This window comes from Hydra viridissima, unplaced genomic scaffold (genome assembly GCF_058129835.1).
Source record: "Hydra viridissima isolate aposymbiotic clone 2 unplaced genomic scaffold, HvirCarnegie_v1 scaffold_8, whole genome shotgun sequence".
Classification (NCBI taxonomy): Eukaryota; Metazoa; Cnidaria; class Hydrozoa; order Anthoathecata; family Hydridae; genus Hydra; species Hydra viridissima.
In genome coordinates this window covers 5,230,523-5,249,593 of record NW_028324307.1, presented here as the reverse complement: position 1 = coordinate 5,249,593, position 19,071 = coordinate 5,230,523, and the positions used below count along the sequence as shown (strand labels likewise).

The following is a 19,071-nucleotide window of genomic DNA, read 5'->3' as shown; positions in this document are numbered from 1 at the left end:
CTGATTGTAACAATTTTAATCTGAATGAATCTGTTTATGGACAGTTTTTAACAGTCTCAAAGCTGTGCTACTTCATAACAGAAACAAGTAACCATCTGTCACTATAGCTCATTCTGTAGGCATGAATGAGGACCCTACAGCATTTTAAGTCCAATTTAATGTCTCTGGGATAGTTAGGATTTTAAGACATTATCACAGAAGAGATTGGCAACATTGGACCAAATTCTTTACAGTAAAAAACAATACCAAATGGGAATATATCTCTCTCAAAGTACATGCCTTTGATTCCCTGATACTTAACTTATAAATTCAAGAAGAACATAGGAGCTTAATCAGAGGAATAAGGCAAGGTATTTCATCAGGACTTTGAAAGTCTATACCAAAGACATCATTTGAGAAAACAATTTTTTTCTGTTTTATCTCTGTAAATGAAAAACTTCTGTAGGCTGTTTTCAAACCCAAAAAGTTTTCATGAATATTGTTGTTTTTCCATGAGTTTTAGAGAAAAGCATTTGAAATAGAAGGCTTAAAGACAAAAGTCAAAGTAATGAAAATGACAGTAATAAGAATAGAATAGCAAGAAGAACAAGTAGAACAGGCAGAACAAGGAAAACAAGAGCAAGAAACTTAAGAATCAATCAACCAATTAACCAATTAAACCAATCATTCAAAGGCTACAATAATTACTTTATTAACTTGACCAGCTTACAGTTGTGGCTTTGCAACTCTTTTGTTGTAAGATTTCATGTTCATATGCTTTTTGTTCTTTTTAATTGGAGTAGTGAAATCTGAGTTTAGGGAAAGCCCTTTGCTGAGATGAAGAAAATGGGAATTATGAGTTAAATCTTAAGGATGGTCTACTAATGGTGTTAACTGGTTAACAATGATCTAACATACATTGTTAATCACTAGAATTTAATGAACTTATCACAGCCAGGTGCTGAACATACAGAAAAATATTTTATGATTATAACAGCTCTAAATACCTTGTATTGGCTACAATTTGAAAAATATTTGTTACTAAACTTTTATGAACTTATTACAACCAGAGTGACCATGTGCTGAACATACAAATTCTATAGCAAATGAAGATGAGCATCCTAGTGCTGAAGATGATCAAAGTTTTTTTGCAGCAGACATTTTGAAGATTTGTATCTATACATTATAGGACTCAACTGTTAAATTTCTTGCTGTTTAAAAATTATTTTAAAGAATTTTATTGTTTTCTGTTGTTTTTTTGTGTGATGAAAACAGATATTCCTTTTTTTTTTTTTAGTATTTTTTTTTATATTTCTTTTAATCTCTTGTGTTAGCAGTTCTTCATTTTTTGTGGGTTTTAATTTAAAAATTTTCACTTGCAAACGCAAAATTTGTTTTTATACCAAAACAGAAATACAGTTTGAAAAAACTTATTAATTGAAACTAACTTAAATCTTGGTATTTAAAGCACTTTTTACTAATGATTTTTATTCTTCTTTTTCAATGGCATTGGTTTGCTTTTGTTTTTCTTAGTTATTTTTAAATTTATTGTAATTTATGAAATAATAAACAATTCAAATGTTTAAAATTCTGCACATATTTTATTGTTTATTTTTTTGGACATAAAGAAACTCTCATTATTGATTAGTGCTACATTGTATTTTGATTGAGCTAAGCTTTTTGTTTTTGTTGACACTTTTTAAATTTATTGGTTAGTTTTCAATTTGTTGCATTTTACTTAATATTGAGCTATAAAATAAAATTATCAAAGGATATTCTGCATGCAAATACATGGTGTCCTCTATCTCCTTTCTTAAAATAAATAAAGGAAATGGGTTGAACTGGGTCTCATTAAATGAAGATTTACCAGAACAAACTTAAGGTTTACTCAAAACATTTCTGCATAATATTTTCATTCTAAAATTTTGTTTGCTTTCTTTCTGAGATAAGGTTTGAAGGTTGCAATATTTTCTAAGTTTTTTTGAGAGATTTTAAGTGGAATTTCTAATATCCAAAATTCAAAAACAGTTGTGAGACTTATTTTTCTAATTAGATAAATTCCAAAGTAGATTTTTTAAATTTTTTTTGCCTCTTCTAATAAATAATTGATTAAAGTCACAATTTCAATATTAAAGGACACATTTCCTTTATGTTCTAGAGGTGTGTAGGGGAGAAAGTTTCATTTATAGAGAAAAAGGCTGTTTTGAAATAAGAGTTCAGTATCATACAAGTACACATAAAATTTGAACACAAGGTTATTAATATCATCCTGCCATTACTCTTTCTACAGATAATTTTGTATTTGATGATTCAATATTCAACAGGAACATGTTATACTAGTAACAGTAATAATAAGAAGAAAGAAATTAAAATTTAGAGTGAAAAAACCGAAGAATGTTAGTAGTAACAACAGTTTATATAAATATAAATCATTAACATGTATAACAATTAATCAACAACTTATATAAAAATATATAAATCATCCTAAAAGCAATCGAAATTGTAAAGTTACAAACACTTACCTTCATTTGTATTATCAAAACAATTTACCAGTTCACTATTTTCACCATTACAATATGAAAAGTTATATTTACTGTTGCAAATACGTGATCTCTTCATATAACCCCACGAAACATTACAGGGTGACCAATCACTCCATTGGGCCCATAAAGCTACAATAAAGAGGTTCTTTATCTTAGTCTTGATATGACTTGAGCATACTTATATATAAATCAATAATGTAAGATGGGAGTTGATTTTCTCAACTTTATATAAGTTGAAATGAGTGCACTTGCAGCAGCATACCAAGTCAGTTAAAAAGAGACAATAGGAACTTTTATCATCACATGTAAACAATTTAAAACCCATGGGTGACTCAGTTCTACTAGAAGGTGAAAAGTGTTTGCTTCTGATGAATTTAAGTGCATCTGGTGCATAATTCAGAGCAGCCAAATGAACTTCTTTTTAAAAACATAGAAATTTTTACAGAAAATCCTTTAGCACTATTGTTTGGTTGTAAAACAAATGTAAAGCATGTGCACTTCTATATAAAAGTTTTTACTTAAATTTAGAAAAAAGCAATTTTAAACATTAAAATTAGATTTAAAAAAAGCAGTGAATACGTTGACAACAATCATTCCTGATACTTTACTTTATAAACTTTTTGAGTCAGACACTATGTGTGTGTTTGTGTGTGTGTGTGTGTGTGTGTGTGTGTGTGTGTGTGTGTGTGTGTGTGTGTGTGTGTGTATAAACACAGGAAAAAGTTCCAGTATAAAAGTATAAACAGCTAATCCTTTTACTCTGTTAAAAAAACATTTAAAAAACAACAAATTATAATTCAATTTAAAGCAAAATATATAAGTATATAAAATATAAATAATTAATCATACAATATGTAAGTTATATTTTACCACAACTGCTAATATTGTGACAATCAGAAAATTCTGTACTGTTTCCAGAACACCATTCATATGGATTTGTTCTATTACATTCCCGAGTTCTGTTCATAAAACATTTATCAGGCGAAACATCACATTGAGACCAACTGCTCCAGTGTGACCAATTCACTATTAAAAGCATGAATTCAATTATGTGCCAAGTAATTTTAACACACAACTTTTTCAAAAATGTTAATACTTTTTATGCATCAATCAGCACAAAGTACAAACCTTTACAAGAATCATTGCTGAAACAGTACTTTAAATCAACGTTAGTTGAAGGATTATCATCCAAATAACCTGTCATAGAACAAACTATTGTTCTGTTCTGCCATCCATGCCCACATGAAACATTGCAATATGACCAAGCACTCCATTCATGGGAAATTCCTGAGTAATAAATAAGTTTTAAACATGTGCGTGTGTATACAAAGTCAGGGAAAAGTTGTAGTATAAAAGCATAAACAGCAAATGTTTTTATTCTGTTAAAAAAAATATTTATAAAAACAACAAATTGTAATTTAAAGCAAAATATATAAGTATATAATGCATGAATAATAAATCATACTAAGAGAGTACAAAAAATACAAAAAATATTGTTTTAGAAAATTGAAAGAAAACAATATAAAGATATTCATTTTAAATTATGGTATTATCAGCATTAAGCAAAGTATTATAAACGAAATAAAATCATGTAAACAATACATAAGTTACATTTTACCACAACTGCTAATATTTTGACAATCAGCAAATTCTGTACTGTTTCCAGAGCACCACTCATATGGATTTGTTCTATTACATTCCCGAGTTCTGTTCATAAAACGTTTATTAGATGACACATCACATTGAGACCAACCGCTCCAGTGTGACCAATTCACTATTAAAAGCTACAACTTTTAGCAAGAATTTAGTTATATATTAATTACTTTTAGCACACAACTTTTTCAAAAAAAAAAAATTTTAAACATCAATCAGCACAATGTACAAACCTTTACAAGAATCATTGCTGAAACAGTACTTGAAGTCAATTTTAGTTGAATCAGCCAAATTATCTGTCATACAAACTCTTGTTCTGTTCTGCCACCCATGCCCACATGAAACATTGCAATATGACCAAGCACTCCATTCATTGAAAATTCCTGAGTAATAGATAAGTTTTAAAGATATTTAATTTTTAAAAATAAAAAAATCAGAGAATAATGACAAACAGTGCTTTTTAATGGTAAATAAAGATTTTTCATTTAACACTCAGGAATAAATATGTATATTTAAGCAAATATTTTGAAAATAATTTTTTTAAAAACTACTTATTGAAGTAAATTCGGTATTTTTTAATTGATTTACCATCCTGTATTGGTACCTCTTGATTTATGAAAAAAGACTCAACCAATATTTAAAAAACAAATATTATACATTACATGAAAGATTAAAACTGCTTTAAGTAGAAAGCAAGCACATATAATAAAAATACCTGAGCAACTCTCATTGCAAGAGGCAATTTCAGTACTATTCCCAAAACATCCTTCATAGCTATTTGTGATGTTGCATAACCTTGATCTTTTCATGAATCCAATACCATGAGATATGTTACATAAAGACCAATTACTCCATTCATTCCAATCAACTGTAAATATTCCACGTTTAAAAAAAATTTGAATATAAAAAACATTTTCTGAAAAAATTTAAACTTAAAGTATAACAAAAAGTTATAGTGAAAATCTTGAGACAAAAATCACTTCCTTAGTCCTTTAAGGATAAACATTCATAAATATTTATAAATTTAGCAAAGAACAGAACTTTTAATGCAACTAGAAAAATTCAGTTTCATAAATTATATATATTTTTTAAATTATCAAATAACTTTTGTATATAACATGCAGTGGTAATAATGAAATTTAATGGTCTCCAACAAAAATGCATTAAGACATAATATGATACCTTGACAAATTACTTGATTATTAACCACTATTTGTTCATTTTTGCAAGTACAAATTCCATAAACATTGTTTTCAAATATACAAGCTTCATATTTGGAGGTTTTGCAACTTATGTTACATTTTTCTAAAGAATACAAATGACAGTTTGTAATTTACATAAATCAAACATTTATAAAAGTAATTGTCTTTAAAAAGTTATATTGTTTTATACATCTGAGACACAACACATTTATTTTGATTTTGAGAGAAGAAAATGAATATTTTGAATATTTCTTAATAAGAAGGGAAAGGTCAGCCACATTTATGCTCTCTTTTGGCACATGGGAAAAGGTAAATTGAATAGCTTCTTAGAATGAGTTGGAAACAGAAAATTTTTGAAATTTTTGGGATCCATGACGTGCAGTGTTGGAAGGTTTTATTCATGATAATCGTGTCTTCCGATCAAAATGATTAATTTAAATATTGCTTACTATAAAAATGAATTGGAATCAATAAATTTATACTTTTTTATGTATCCAATGCCGGATTAACCCGGGTTCCTGGGAGCTTAGGCGCCCGGCCCCCAAAAATTAGGGTATCAGTGGGGCCCTCGATTTTTAACGTTTATATTATTTTTTTTATTATATATGACTTGACATTCTAAATTAATTTTACAAGTTAAATGCTAAACTGCTTCATTATTTATCAAGAATTGCGAATTGACATTTTGATTTGAACTTTTTACTTTATTTGAGAACAAATAATATCACTTAAATTAATCATTGTTTGTTTTTTTATTTTTTTATATTTTTTGTTAAATATGTATTAAATATTTTATATATATTTTGAAATATTAGTTTTTTACTTTTTTTTTTTACCACAATAGAGTTATAAGTTAAGGTTACAATTATTTTTGCAATAATTGGACAATAATGTAGAGAAAATATCTAAGCGGAAATTTAAAACGCAAACTGAAAAAAAATAAATGTGACAGACAGCAAACAATATTAAAAAAAATCCCAAACTTGGCTAATTTTTTTCGATCTCCTGATAAACCATTAGAGGAGAATCAATGTTTGTCAACTGAATCAAACCCAACTGCAGAAAGTTCACAATTGCAAAACGTAACAGATAATTCTTCAATGAACAATGTATCGGTGTTATCCAATTCAACAGCGCAGCAAGAAAATGTGCCATATGGCAATGTAAGAATACCTTGGAATTTAGAGGAAGGAATAAATAGTTAAATTTATTGTTATTATTGTTAGTACCATTATTATTATTTCTTTTGTTATTGTTGTTATTATTATTATTATTGTTATTATTTTTTTTATGAGTAATATTATTAAACGCATTATTATCTTTAATCGTTAACTTAAGCTGCACCGTTGTTTTTTGTTTTAGTCCAGTTTATTATAGGGCTACCATATGAAATTTTGGAAAACTCAGGACATCATGTCTTTTTTAACCTGTCAAATCAGGACAAATATAAATAAGCAGAAAGTCTAAATCAGGACAAAAGCTCGTCACACTAAAAGTGAAAATGACAAAAAATACAACATTAAAAACCAGCTTTATTTTACATTTTCGTAATGACTACAAGAATTATTTCTTTTCTTTGCTTTTAAACCAGTCATATTTTTCACTAGAGTGTACTTTTTTCAGGAACAACTGGTCATTTTTTATCTTTTCATAGAACTGTGAGCAATTGAGATCAATATTTAACTTACAAAAAAGAAAACTTTTCACAGTAGAAACTAGCAAAGAACCTCTTTCAGGAGACCAAATATTGTTCATCATTGAAAACACCCTTTCCACAGCAGCTGAAGTTCCAGGAAGACTGAAAATGTATTCCAACACCAGGGAAAAATTTCCTACTGAAATCTTTTCTCCAAAATGTTTCATCATCAGGACCCATTTTTCTTCACAACTCATATCATCAGATTTCCAAGTTTCAGAATTAGTTGACAAGTATGCCTTGACCAAAACAACTTCATCAAATAGTTCATCAGTATTTATTGCTGTACGTCCAATTTTTCGGTTAAATCTTTCTGCAGCTTTTTTCAACTCTGGAAATGTTATTGCACTGTTTTGAATCCACATGAACTTTTCAGCATCAGCAAAGTTATCTTTCCAAAGGTCAATATAAGAAAGACATCTCTCGTAAAAACCAGGAAATTCTTTTTTGACAGCAATTTCGTCGATAATTTCGTCTTCAAATAGTTTTGCAAGTATCTTTTTAGCTTCCAGTGGAATAAACTTATTCTCAAATCTCTCCTTCAGATTGTTCTGCAATACTTTATCTCATTAACAATATCACATGCACTTGCTCTTGTTTTTTCAATTCTCAGAATTGTTTTGTTGAATGTCTAAAGCTGACCATGAACAAACCAAAGATACATTTCACCACGTTCATCGCTAAAGAACTTACTAATTATCACTGGAGATTGCTCTTGAGAACAGAACTAAGATTTTAGTCCCGCAAAGATTTCCAAAATTCTCTGAATTGCGGGTAGTAAAGAAAGGAATCTTGTGCTTCCGTGCTGCAAAACTCTCTTGTAGTGAACATCAGCAAACTCGCAGAATTCTTGCAGTTGAGTAACTCTGACAGTGTAGATGTGAATGTATTTGTAAACTTTCACCACAAGAGCTTCAACATCAATTGGTAAAACATCGATAGCTGTTTGTATGCAGTTGTGAACTATGTGAGCTCCACAGCCAATCCCAACAATCTCTCGACCAAGAAACTTTTTCAACCGTCCTCGTCTTTTCACTCCACCAAAGTTTGTGTTGCAGTTGTCACCACAGAATCCAATCACTTTCCTTGATAAATCATGGCTATTGATGGCAGATTGCAGAGCATTGCACAAAATTTCTGATGTTTCACCAGGTACATTTTGAAATTCCAGTAATTTAACTTTTACTCCTTGATCAGGCACAAAATATCTAACAAGGACAGGAAAAAGTTTCAGTTCATTTTGGTTAGATGTATCAGTTGCAATGGTGATGAAAGTAGCTTTCTTCAACTCCTCCTTAATTTCTTCAGAAATCATTGGTAGAATAACATTGAGAATAATAGCCTCACATTTTGTTCTTGCAAGTCCAAACTTTGGTTCAAAAAGTTTTGAAATTAATTTGGTAGAGCAATCAGCAGTTTTGAAGCTCAAATCATGAATTGCAGTGTGAAAAGCAAAAGTAGCTTCCTTTGTTGCCAGAACTAGATCTTTATAACTTAAACTATCAGTCTTGAAGAACGATGTTATTGATGTAGAACTTGCTGATGCTTTCAAATCATTTTTGTGTCTCTCCGTTGTTAAATGCTTGGTGATGTCTGTCCTTCCGCCATTTGCAACAGAAAACTCAGTCAAACAATCTCTGCATCTAACTTTTTCACTACTTTCATAAACTTTCTTCAGAAAAGGAAATTCATTCTTCAGAGTTTCATTAAAATGGCTCTTTCTATTCGACATTTTGACTTTAATAAGGGATTTTTTTTACTTTAAGTTAAAGTAAAAGTTTAACACTAAAAAACCCTCTGTCACGAAGTAGAAACTTCGTAAAAGTGGAAAGTACCAAACCAGCAAAAACAAAAGTAAAGTACTGCCATATCATGTCTGCTACCACTGCCATTTCTGCTAGCACTGCCTAAAATTGCAAGAAAATAGTAAAAATTGAATGGAGAAGTTGGAGTTGCCAAGTCAACATTTTTCTCTTTGCTTTATTTTTTAGCTTTTATCAAAATGATATTTTTTTCTTTTTTGTTATGGTTTTTTAAAATCAGGACATTTTGGCACCTGATCAGGACAGTCAGGACAGACCCTTCAAATCAGGACAGTCCTGATGAAAATCAGGACTATGGTAGCTCTAGTTTGTTAGTATGTCAATCTGACCCTGCATTGTGGACGGATTTGAAAGAAGCACAGCGCTACTGGATTTCTATAAAAGAAATTCCTGATCAAAATTTTGAAGACAAAAGTTTTGAAAAATCTAAAAAAGTAACAAACACCTAAAAAAAAGAGCTGCTCTCTCATCTATTTTTCTTTTAAGTTGAAAAATGGTGAAATTCGAAAGAGAGACTGGCTTATTTATTCACCATCCACAGGAAAAATATTTTGTTTTTTCTGCTTGCTTTTTTAAGATTCAGACGACAATTTTAGATCTGGATTCAACGACTGGGCACATGGACTGCGTTCTATACATAGACACGAACAAAGCAAGCAGCATTCTGATGCAGTCCAGTACTATTTTGGAAAAGTTACATTAAAAGGAAAATTGATATTCATTTAAAACAGCAGTCGGAGGATGAAAAGCGTTACTGGAGGGAAGTTCTGAGAAGAGTTGTTGAATGCTTGAAGTTTTTGTGCAGTCGATAACTAGCTCTTAGAGGTGATTCAGAAGAAATAGGTGGCTTGAGTAATGGAAATTTTCTCGGGGGTTTAGAGTTCTTAGCAAAATTTGATCCATTCCTTGCTAAACACTTAGAAAGCCGAGGAAACCAGAGCAGAGGAAATGTTTTATACATTTCATCAACAAGTAATGAAGAAATTGTCTAATGAGAAGAATATATCAGCACTTGAATGTTTACAAGCAATTTGTAGGAATAAGTTAGAACCAGCTTTTCCCAATGTTGACATCGCATATCGGATTTTTCTTACTCTTCCCATTACTAATTGTAGTGCAGAGAGAGCATTTTCAAAAATGCCAATAGTTAAGAATGATCTCCGTTCCTCAATGTTAAATGATCGTTTAAATGCTCATTGTTTAATGACAATTGAAAGAACACTGTTAAAAAATATGAATTTTCAAGATGTTGTAATTGATTTTGCAAATAAAAAAGCAAGAAAAGTTTCTATTTAAATAAAAAAGTAACCTTATGTTTTTTGCATTCATTTTTAAATACACTTTTTTAGGAATGGGGCCCCAAATATTTTTCGGCTCCCGGCCTCCAAGACCATTAATCCGGCCTTGTATGTATCAATTACTTTAGTTAAAATTAATGAATTTTAATTATTTATTGATTGCATAAAAATAAAAGACTAAAAATTGTGTTCCAAATAATCTAGAAATAAAAACATAATAATAGCTTGGCATGCAGAAAGATTTCTTTTTTGTTTTTCTTTTTTGTTTTTTCTTTCTTCATAATTTCTCACACTAAACGAACATTTACCAACATAATATACAATTCCTTTTTTTTACAATATGGCACTTTAAATACCAACTATGGATACATTCAATTCCATTTCTCTTACATAAATAAAGCATGGTTTAGTAACAACTTGGGCTCCAAGATGTTTTGGTGCAGAGAGTATGGTTTACTGGCAGAAACTATGGATTGCACTGTATATAGTTTATCTTGTAAGCAGCAAAACAAGCAGTGGACTAAGTGATTTGGAGAAGTCCAATTTAACCTTACTGAAAAACTTAAAGTTAATGAGGAGCTTTTTTGAAAGCTCACATTTGCAATTGTAGTAGGTTATATCTATAACTTGCATGTAGTGTAAAAAGACAGGCTCATGCCAAGGATCTATAAACAATCTCAAATACGAACAGAGAATAGGGGGCGTTTGATTGTTATCAGTGTTGCCAAGAAATTTGTATGTCAACTTCTTTTCTGGTGCTTATTCATTCTTTGGATCTACCATATCGTCTTCTAAGTAGGAAGAAATAGCAAATAATGAAGCAGCTTAATAAGTTTATATCTGATCACTGGTGATAGTCGCGAATGAAATATAAAGGTATGAAGACGACAAAAGAGATCTCAATTTATGTTTTGTATTGATGTTTTTCTGGTGTGAAACTACCGATACTGCATCAAGTATTTATTCCGAACATCTTAAGATTCCTCTGATAGTTGTCTGATAGGAATATTCATAATTGCAATGACTTAGGCACTATGTAATAATGTTTTATACTATCTTTATTCTTCTATTAGCAATTTGGTATTATCAGTACAACATTTGTTGAAAATAGTAGAATTGAATTGACAATACTCGAAGAATAACCCAATATCTTTTTAAAATTTGTTCACTCCGTTTATATCAGCAAAAAATTCATAACCTTGGTATGATCTTCTGATTGTATTTATATCGCTCTCGGAACCTCCTGATCGCCCCTTGTCCACCTTAATAGATCTTCGAAAGAATTCCTTTCAGATTTTCTTCCTTCTGATTTCAAAGTTTTAAAAAAAGCTATCTACTACTAAGCTTTTCAACTGTAACTCAGCTTGATAACAAAAATAAAAACTTCTATTTATTTTGTGTTTGTCTTAAACCAAAGTTCGTGTTTGATCTTTTCTGCCAAGAATGCTCTAATATTCATTTAATCAGATTAAAACTGCAAACGTTATTAGTTGCAGGTTGAGTATAGTTATGTTATTGTGATCAAATTTTTAAAATTTGCTAATCAATTCTTCATCTCAGTTTTTTATATTGTTTTAACATTTTTTGTTTTTGTTTTTTAATAGATGGTGAGTAGTTAATTGTTCAATAAAAATCTATAATTGAAAAAAGACAGATGGCGCATTGAAAAGTGTATAGCCCAATAGTAGCTTTGTTTCTACTTTATTTGTTAAAATATGATACAATTATTTAAATCCGATTGCGAACTGTAAGAAAATCTTTTAAAAAGTTTTTGTTTTTTATTTTTTTATAACTTTGATACCCATATTTTATTTAATTGTATTTTATTTAAATGCAAGTATAAGTTTAAAAATAATTTGTGTAGGAAATTTTAAATATTGCATTTCATTTAATGATGAGTTGTAAGTTACGTGATTTTCAGAGGATGTACAAATAAAATGTCCTGCTTCTTCCTAAACTATTAGGGAAAATCTGGTCAAAGTATGTCTTGGTGGAGTACAAGTTTTCCCAACCATTTGACAAGGGAGCAGGGAGTTTAGAAGGGGAGGCATGTTAGTACAAATTTAGAAATAAAGCGGAAAAGATATTTTGATTCAGTAAAACGCTTTACATATTCTGTTTCCTGTAAAAGTGATAGGGATAGCAATAAGTTATATCTTTACCTATTCGAATTCTACTTAGCATATCCATAGATATTGGTTGCAATGGTGTCTGGCTTTGATTAGGTGTATCAACCGCGATTGATAAGTGAGCAAATTTGTCATCATTAGCCGTAAGAGCTTCAATGTAATATTTATTATTTGCCCGCAAGTAAATGCCTTTGTGAATTATGTTTTGGTTTGGACTACAAAAAAACCAATATCAGATTTACATCAAGTATAAAATTTATAACACCATTTATACATGCTATTTATTATAAATATAAATAATATTATATGTATGATATTACGTAAACAATATTATAGATATATATTTTTTTTCTTTCTGTAACAACACTTTTTAATACAAACTCGGAATCATATTTTTTAAAAAATCAAACTATCTAATAATGTATTTTATTTTATGTAAAAATAACCCTACTATTTAAAGTGGGTTACAATTACACTATTTTTGAACCGACTCTTAGATTTGCAATCTGACTACATCCAGCAAAAATTCACCTGGTAATTTTGCATTAAGCTCTTTATTATCGCTTCCTTTACTAAAGGAGATATTGAATAAAGAAACGTAATTAAACAATTTAGGTAAAAAAATTAGATTTCATTGAAGAAAAAACAGAACCTACATGCTGCATATCATGTATATTTGAAATCTAATTTTGTTAGAAGCACAGCAAAAACATCAAGCCACTCCGAGGAACCGGAAGTAATTATTTTCAGAAGACATCGAAAAAGAAGTTTGAAAACCAATGAGAACAAAAAAAATCAATGAACATTTTGGATTTCTTATACTAAATGTGACAAAGCATTTATGAATTGATAATTTATTTTGTTCTTTCTTTTATTTTTTTTTATCGCTATAACTCATTTTTATTATTATTATTATAAAATTTAGCTTTACGCATTGCTAATAATATTAAGATAAAGAATATTTAAATCTCAAAGTAAATAAATCTAAAATGAGGAAAATTTTTTATGAGCTTGTAACAGTTAAAAAGTGTTTGTATTAAAAAAGGTATTCTTTATTTCGCTTTGATTTGCTTTAAGTATTTAATATATATCAAGCCTCTTTTAAAATAATCTATTCTTTTTAGTAACCAACTATGAAATATGTAAGCAAAGAAAGTTTAAAAAAAACTTACTTGGTGAACTGATTGAGATTTGACATTACTGCTTGCGTGATAATTAACACTTTATTTTGATGGTCAGTATCATTGCTTAAATACAAATCACAAACTTCATTGCAGGAGGTGTGAAAAGTATAATTGCCTGTTTGTGGCGCAAAGAACCAACCTCGCATTCGTTGTCCATAATATTCTATTTGCGTTTCTGGCGCAACAAATACATTTGTTAAGGTATATTCGTTAGGATTACCAGGAAATCTTAGATTATTCTTTAATGGATCGCAATTAGTAATCGGTTTTTTTTGATTATTATTATAGTAAACTTCGCGAATTAATCCGTGAGCTAGAATAAAGAATATAAAACAAAATATTCTATTGAAAGGCGAAAAAATTCAACTTATCTTTAAAAACAGATACTAGAACTTTTTTACTTTATTTGTTATTATTTGTTATGAACAGATAAACCAAACTACACTTCTTAAATTAAACTTTTAGATGAAAGTTAAACTCAAGATTAAACTTCAATTAGATCTTTAGACGTGTTTTTTTAAGCTTTTTATTTTTTTACTTTTTTATTTTAAGTGACTTCTTGTTATGATTCCTTATTAAGATTAGGGTATTGGGCTGGGGTGTTAGTGGTTCCTATTTCAGGAAAATTAGGTATGTAAAAGTGTAGGGATGACTCCTGTTTCTGTGTAATGGTAGCACTCTCATTAGTTATGATACGCGCATAATCTTCCTTTACTTTTTGTTCTCATCAATAATAAAAAGTTCAAAACCTTCAAATTATAATAAAACTATTTTTTACTCTTCTTTCTCTTTCTTTAATTTTCCATTTCCTCAATGTGGCAAGCTATAAATCTCCAAAGCCTTTTGTATACACCGATTGTTACTTTTTTTTTCGGATAGTGCTCTAATGACATGTAGACATGTCCCCACATTCTGTAGTAGCAGTTTTAAAACCCTTCTATTACGTCCCCAGAAATAATTTGACTTTGAAGTTTTAGATCAAAGACTTTAAAACCTGTTTATGTGAAAAAGAAAAATAGCGAAAAAATTCCAAAAAATAATTTGCACTTTAATTAATATTGGTGGGTATTTGTATAACTTTATGTTTCCATGACTTGAAAATGGCTAATATTCTTTGTGAACTTCCGGCTTATTCAAATCATCATTTTTGCTGTTGGTGCAAGACTGATTCTAAAAGCCTGGAAAACTCAGGAAACTTAAGAACTTTACGCTCTCTCAAAGCAAGTCTGCAATCCTTCAGGACCTCTGAAATGTTTTAGCCAAAACTTAAAAGATTTTAAATGTGGTTCACAAGCAAATCAGCAGTGAATCTGATGGCACAGTCATCTTTGACATCATTCCTCCCACTGAACTGCATCTTCTGCTGGTTATTGTCTATCTTTTATTTCAAACACTCTAGAACATATTGCCTGATGTTTAAATGCGTCAATTATCCCACAGCATCAAACAGAGTCCGTACCATGGAGGTGTATTGGAAGGAAGTAAATGTCGGAAATTACTCAGCAATGTTGGTAGTCTTTAACAACTAGCAAAATCTAGATCAGCTTTTCAAGTTTTTGGAATTATTGATTCTCTGAAGTTAATTGATACGGTTCAGAAAAGCTGTTTTGAATGAATATTGATTGAGTAAAAAGTTTTTGCTTTGTGACTAGAACTATTTCTTAAAAAATAAAACAAAAATGTGAAGAAAACCATAACTAAGTCAACAGCAATCAGTATATGGAAAACAGTGTTCCATTATTTTCTAATATAGTTAAAATATGATATTTAGATGAAAATAGAAAACTGAGTCTATAGGTTGTTATTTAGATTAAGTAATGGTAAAGCTATTTAATCAAACACTGCTTCATTAGGTTTCTTTTAAGTATTTTCAGTATGGCAATGTTACTAAGCAAACATCATAACAAATAAGCAAAAATAGGAAAGTCTTTAAAAATATTTCAGTCGTGAAAAACTTTTTTTTATTTGGTTTTTTCTTTACTTATGGTAATTTTTGTAACTCAGATTCACTAACAAATGCAAACGGGGTACGTTTTGATCATAAAATTAGCCATTTTAATCAAAAGCTGCATTACCACTGCAGGTAAGCGTTTTTAGTGGTTTTCTCACCATTTTCATTTACTCATGTAATTTACTCATGTAATTGAAAGATAACATTGATAAAAGTTGCTGTTTATTCCTTTTAGATGTTATATATAACAATGGCTAGTTTACAAAAAATCAAAGAGTTTTTAACTTTGCCAAACACTTTGGCTGCGAAACTCTTGTTTTAAAAACATAACCTTGAAAAAAACTTAAGCCTTCAAAAATCCTAAAATTTAAACTGCTCGGTTATTACTTTAAACTGCTCGGTTATTACTAAAACTTATTACTCGGTTGTTAATAAATCTTCTTATTAGTTAAATGGTTGATTTTAATACTTGTTCATTTTAATATTTGTTTAAGAAGTGTATTTAAAACTTACCAAGATAATCTTGAGCTGCACATGAAGCTGAAGCGTATATGACAATCTAGGTGAAGATGTTTAAATATAAAGAGATTAAAGTTTAAAGTCCCTAAAACAACTCTTGGTCTATTTAGACCGAAGTAGCACATGAATAAAAAAAAAAAAGTTTTTGATGCGTACGTAGTACAGTGTGCCGGAGGTGGACAAAACCTCAGTCGATTATGTCCACTAATTTTAGTTTTACCTAATTTGCGTAAAAATATTCCTAGTGCACCGAAAAATCGGAATATTTCATTAAATTTTAGTTTAGGGTTAGAAGATAATTAATAAAAATTTATGAGTTTTAAGAATTTTTAGTAACAACAGGTTAGTCAAAAATTTTAGAGAAGCAACTGATTACATATCGGAAACAATTAGCAAACAAGATGAATAACTGCTTGTTTCCTGTACTTCTTGGAGCATTAGTAGGTGCAACACTAGAGATCGTTTTTAACTAACAAAAAGTCTAAGAGCTATTTTAGATTCTATTGAAGACTTAAACGTTTTTTATAAAATACTTCTGAACTCTTTTTATGCGGAACAGACTTTCTGATAGTTGGTTTTTTTCTTTTATTATTGTTGGGTTCACATTATGAAATGCTGTTGCTAGGTTTCTTCACATAATGGGAACTCAATAGCAACAAAAGAAAAAGATCGACTATCAAAAGATCTATTCCGCATTAACATAGTAAAGTCTCTCTTAACTGCGAATTAGAGCTTTTAATAAATCTACAACGACAACACTAACTAAAATAAGGCGCATTTTTGTTTGGAAATAATTATATATACACCTTCGAACATTTTTGAGTCGGCGGAAGTGTGTAAGACCGTTGTAATGTCTTTTTTGGCATGTTCATGTGAATATAAGGAATTAAAGATAAAAAGATAATACTTCAGTTGCTGTCCATGATCTTTATTTGGAACTCTAGCTTCCCAGAGTTTCATTTACATTTCTTAAATTTACTTTTAAAAAATTGAAATAACGGAAACGAGAGCCAAAAAATGTTGTCAAAAAACTATTTTAAGAAAATTCTATGTTTGCACAGTGGAAATTTTTTTAAGTAATGCCAGGATAATTGTACCTTTTTCAATTTTTGAGGCAAAGAAGTTTCTTCAAATAGAGTAAAAAGAACTAATGTAACGAGAAAAGAAATAACATTGTTTTTAAGAAGGCTTCCTTCGCAACAACCCTGGATTCAAGAGACCCACAAAGTAAATTTGTTCGGGTTTTACTCATCCTTTCGATGGGTCTAAAAACAAACTACTTTATTTAAAATGTGTCACCAAGACTCAGAATAATTTACATGATTAAGATGTAATCGGTTTAAATCTGAATAATATTTTTTCAACTAAGAACAAATAAAACTTTAATAAAGTTAAATACATTTGCAAGAAACAAGTTTTTCTAAATGCACTTCATTTCAGTTTTAACCTTCTGGTGCTCTTACATATTATTTTACATTCCTATGCATTTATATTAGTAAAATGGTTTTCCCTCTGAAAATGATTGACTCACAGAGTCATAACTTCAAGTACTAAAGCTTTTTTTGTTTATTTATCTCTCAATATAGAAATTGTTTTTTTTACTTTGTATTACAACCAATGTCGTAAAACATTTGCCTCTTTTTATTTTATTCATTTACTTAAACACATGCGCAAATTTTTTTAATACGTTTCATATTTGGTCTAAAGATAAAATGAAATACCGTGGTATGACCTAACAAAGTCCTATGCTTTAAGAAAGTCCTAATTTAAGAAATGAAAAATTTCAATTACATAAAATAAACATTTAGAGAAAAAAATTTAGTAATTTTATCTATCCAGATATCTTGTTAAAACAACAAAGTTATTTTCCGCAAATGTTTCTTTTATATATACGAAATTTGTCATTTCTTAAATTAGGACTTTTATGAAGAATGAACGAAAAACCAAATGAGACAGGTAATTGAGCGAAAAACTAAATGAGACAGGTAATTGAGCTCCTGTTCATATCAGTCTTTTAAAAAACGGTTTTGATCTCAATACAATCAAATATAAATAGCAATATAAAATCTCCAAAAACAAATTACAGCAGTTTACTATTTTACAGTGCATCTGCAAAACTAAAAAAATCTCCAATTTCTGTCTTAATTTCAACATTTATAGAAAATAATTTACCGTTAGTCATAGGTAATTTTTTTTGCCAATTCACCAAGTTCAGTTCAACAGTGTTATTAAAAATGCTTGATTTTTGATCGGATATACATATTAGGTAAAACATTTACTTACGAAGCTTTAAAACATTTACTTACAAAGCTTTATCCAGGCAGTTTTTGTTTAAACTCAGAATATTTAGTGACCTCTGCTGAATACAAAACTGGTTTCTACACCATTTGAAAGAACAATATTAGATATAAAAGTGCGTAAAGGTCATAAAGTTCCATCTTGAATATAAAACTTAAAGTAAAATAACGGTATATTCAATAAGATGGCCGATATATATTTGAAATCATTATTTATTACTTCCATGGAAAATTATTTAACGCTGAAAAAAAAAGGGTTTTATTTTTTTGGATTATTTGGATTTTTTTCTTTTTCTTTTAACAATTTAAGGAAACATATCAAATATGTAGTATAATTTTAATATAACTTTCAGTATTTTTAGATTATTTCTTATACTAAACATAGTAATCAAAATATTTCTACAGGAAACGGGAGAATAATTTTTTTAATTTATTTATTTGTCTTAAAGTTACATTAATGCTTACAGGCAATAAAAAAATGTGCTTATTTAGCGAAGTCAATGACAATGATTAAAAATTTCACTTGTTATATTAAAATAAGATTTTGAAGTTATTTACTGTTTTAAAATTGAGAACTTAAAAATTGTTATATAACTTTTAATGTAGAAATTAATCAAATAAAAAAAGATAAAACTATAATTTAATCCGTTATGAGTTTTAATTCCTTTTTTAGATTTTTAACTGCATATTCATTGTGGCAAATAGTTAAAAAATCTGTTGATCATCTTCAATTTGTCTATTGCTTGAGTTCAAAAACTGTATCAATTGACAAACTTTATACTGCCTCATTAAAATCG

General features: G+C 29.2%; 1 protein-coding gene across 1 annotated transcript in view; it reads right to left on the bottom strand.

Moving 5' to 3' along the window:
- Positions 1 to 19,071, bottom strand: part of LOC149884710 (uncharacterized) — a 34,442-nt gene that overhangs the window by 14,932 nt on the left and 439 nt on the right. The window contains exons 2-11 of the mRNA XM_090095077.1: positions 15,972 to 16,017; positions 13,496 to 13,820; positions 12,357 to 12,538; positions 5,358 to 5,480; positions 4,891 to 5,043; positions 4,409 to 4,558; positions 4,141 to 4,296; positions 3,651 to 3,809; positions 3,393 to 3,548; positions 2,502 to 2,651 (exon numbers count right to left, since the gene is read on the bottom strand). Of these exons, the coding sequence (XP_089951203.1) occupies positions 2,502 to 2,651; positions 3,393 to 3,548; positions 3,651 to 3,809; positions 4,141 to 4,296; positions 4,409 to 4,558; positions 4,891 to 5,043; positions 5,358 to 5,480; positions 12,357 to 12,538; positions 13,496 to 13,820; positions 15,972 to 16,017 (1,600 nt within the window). The remainder of the gene's footprint in view (positions 1 to 2,501; positions 2,652 to 3,392; positions 3,549 to 3,650; positions 3,810 to 4,140; positions 4,297 to 4,408; positions 4,559 to 4,890; positions 5,044 to 5,357; positions 5,481 to 12,356; positions 12,539 to 13,495; positions 13,821 to 15,971; positions 16,018 to 19,071) is intronic.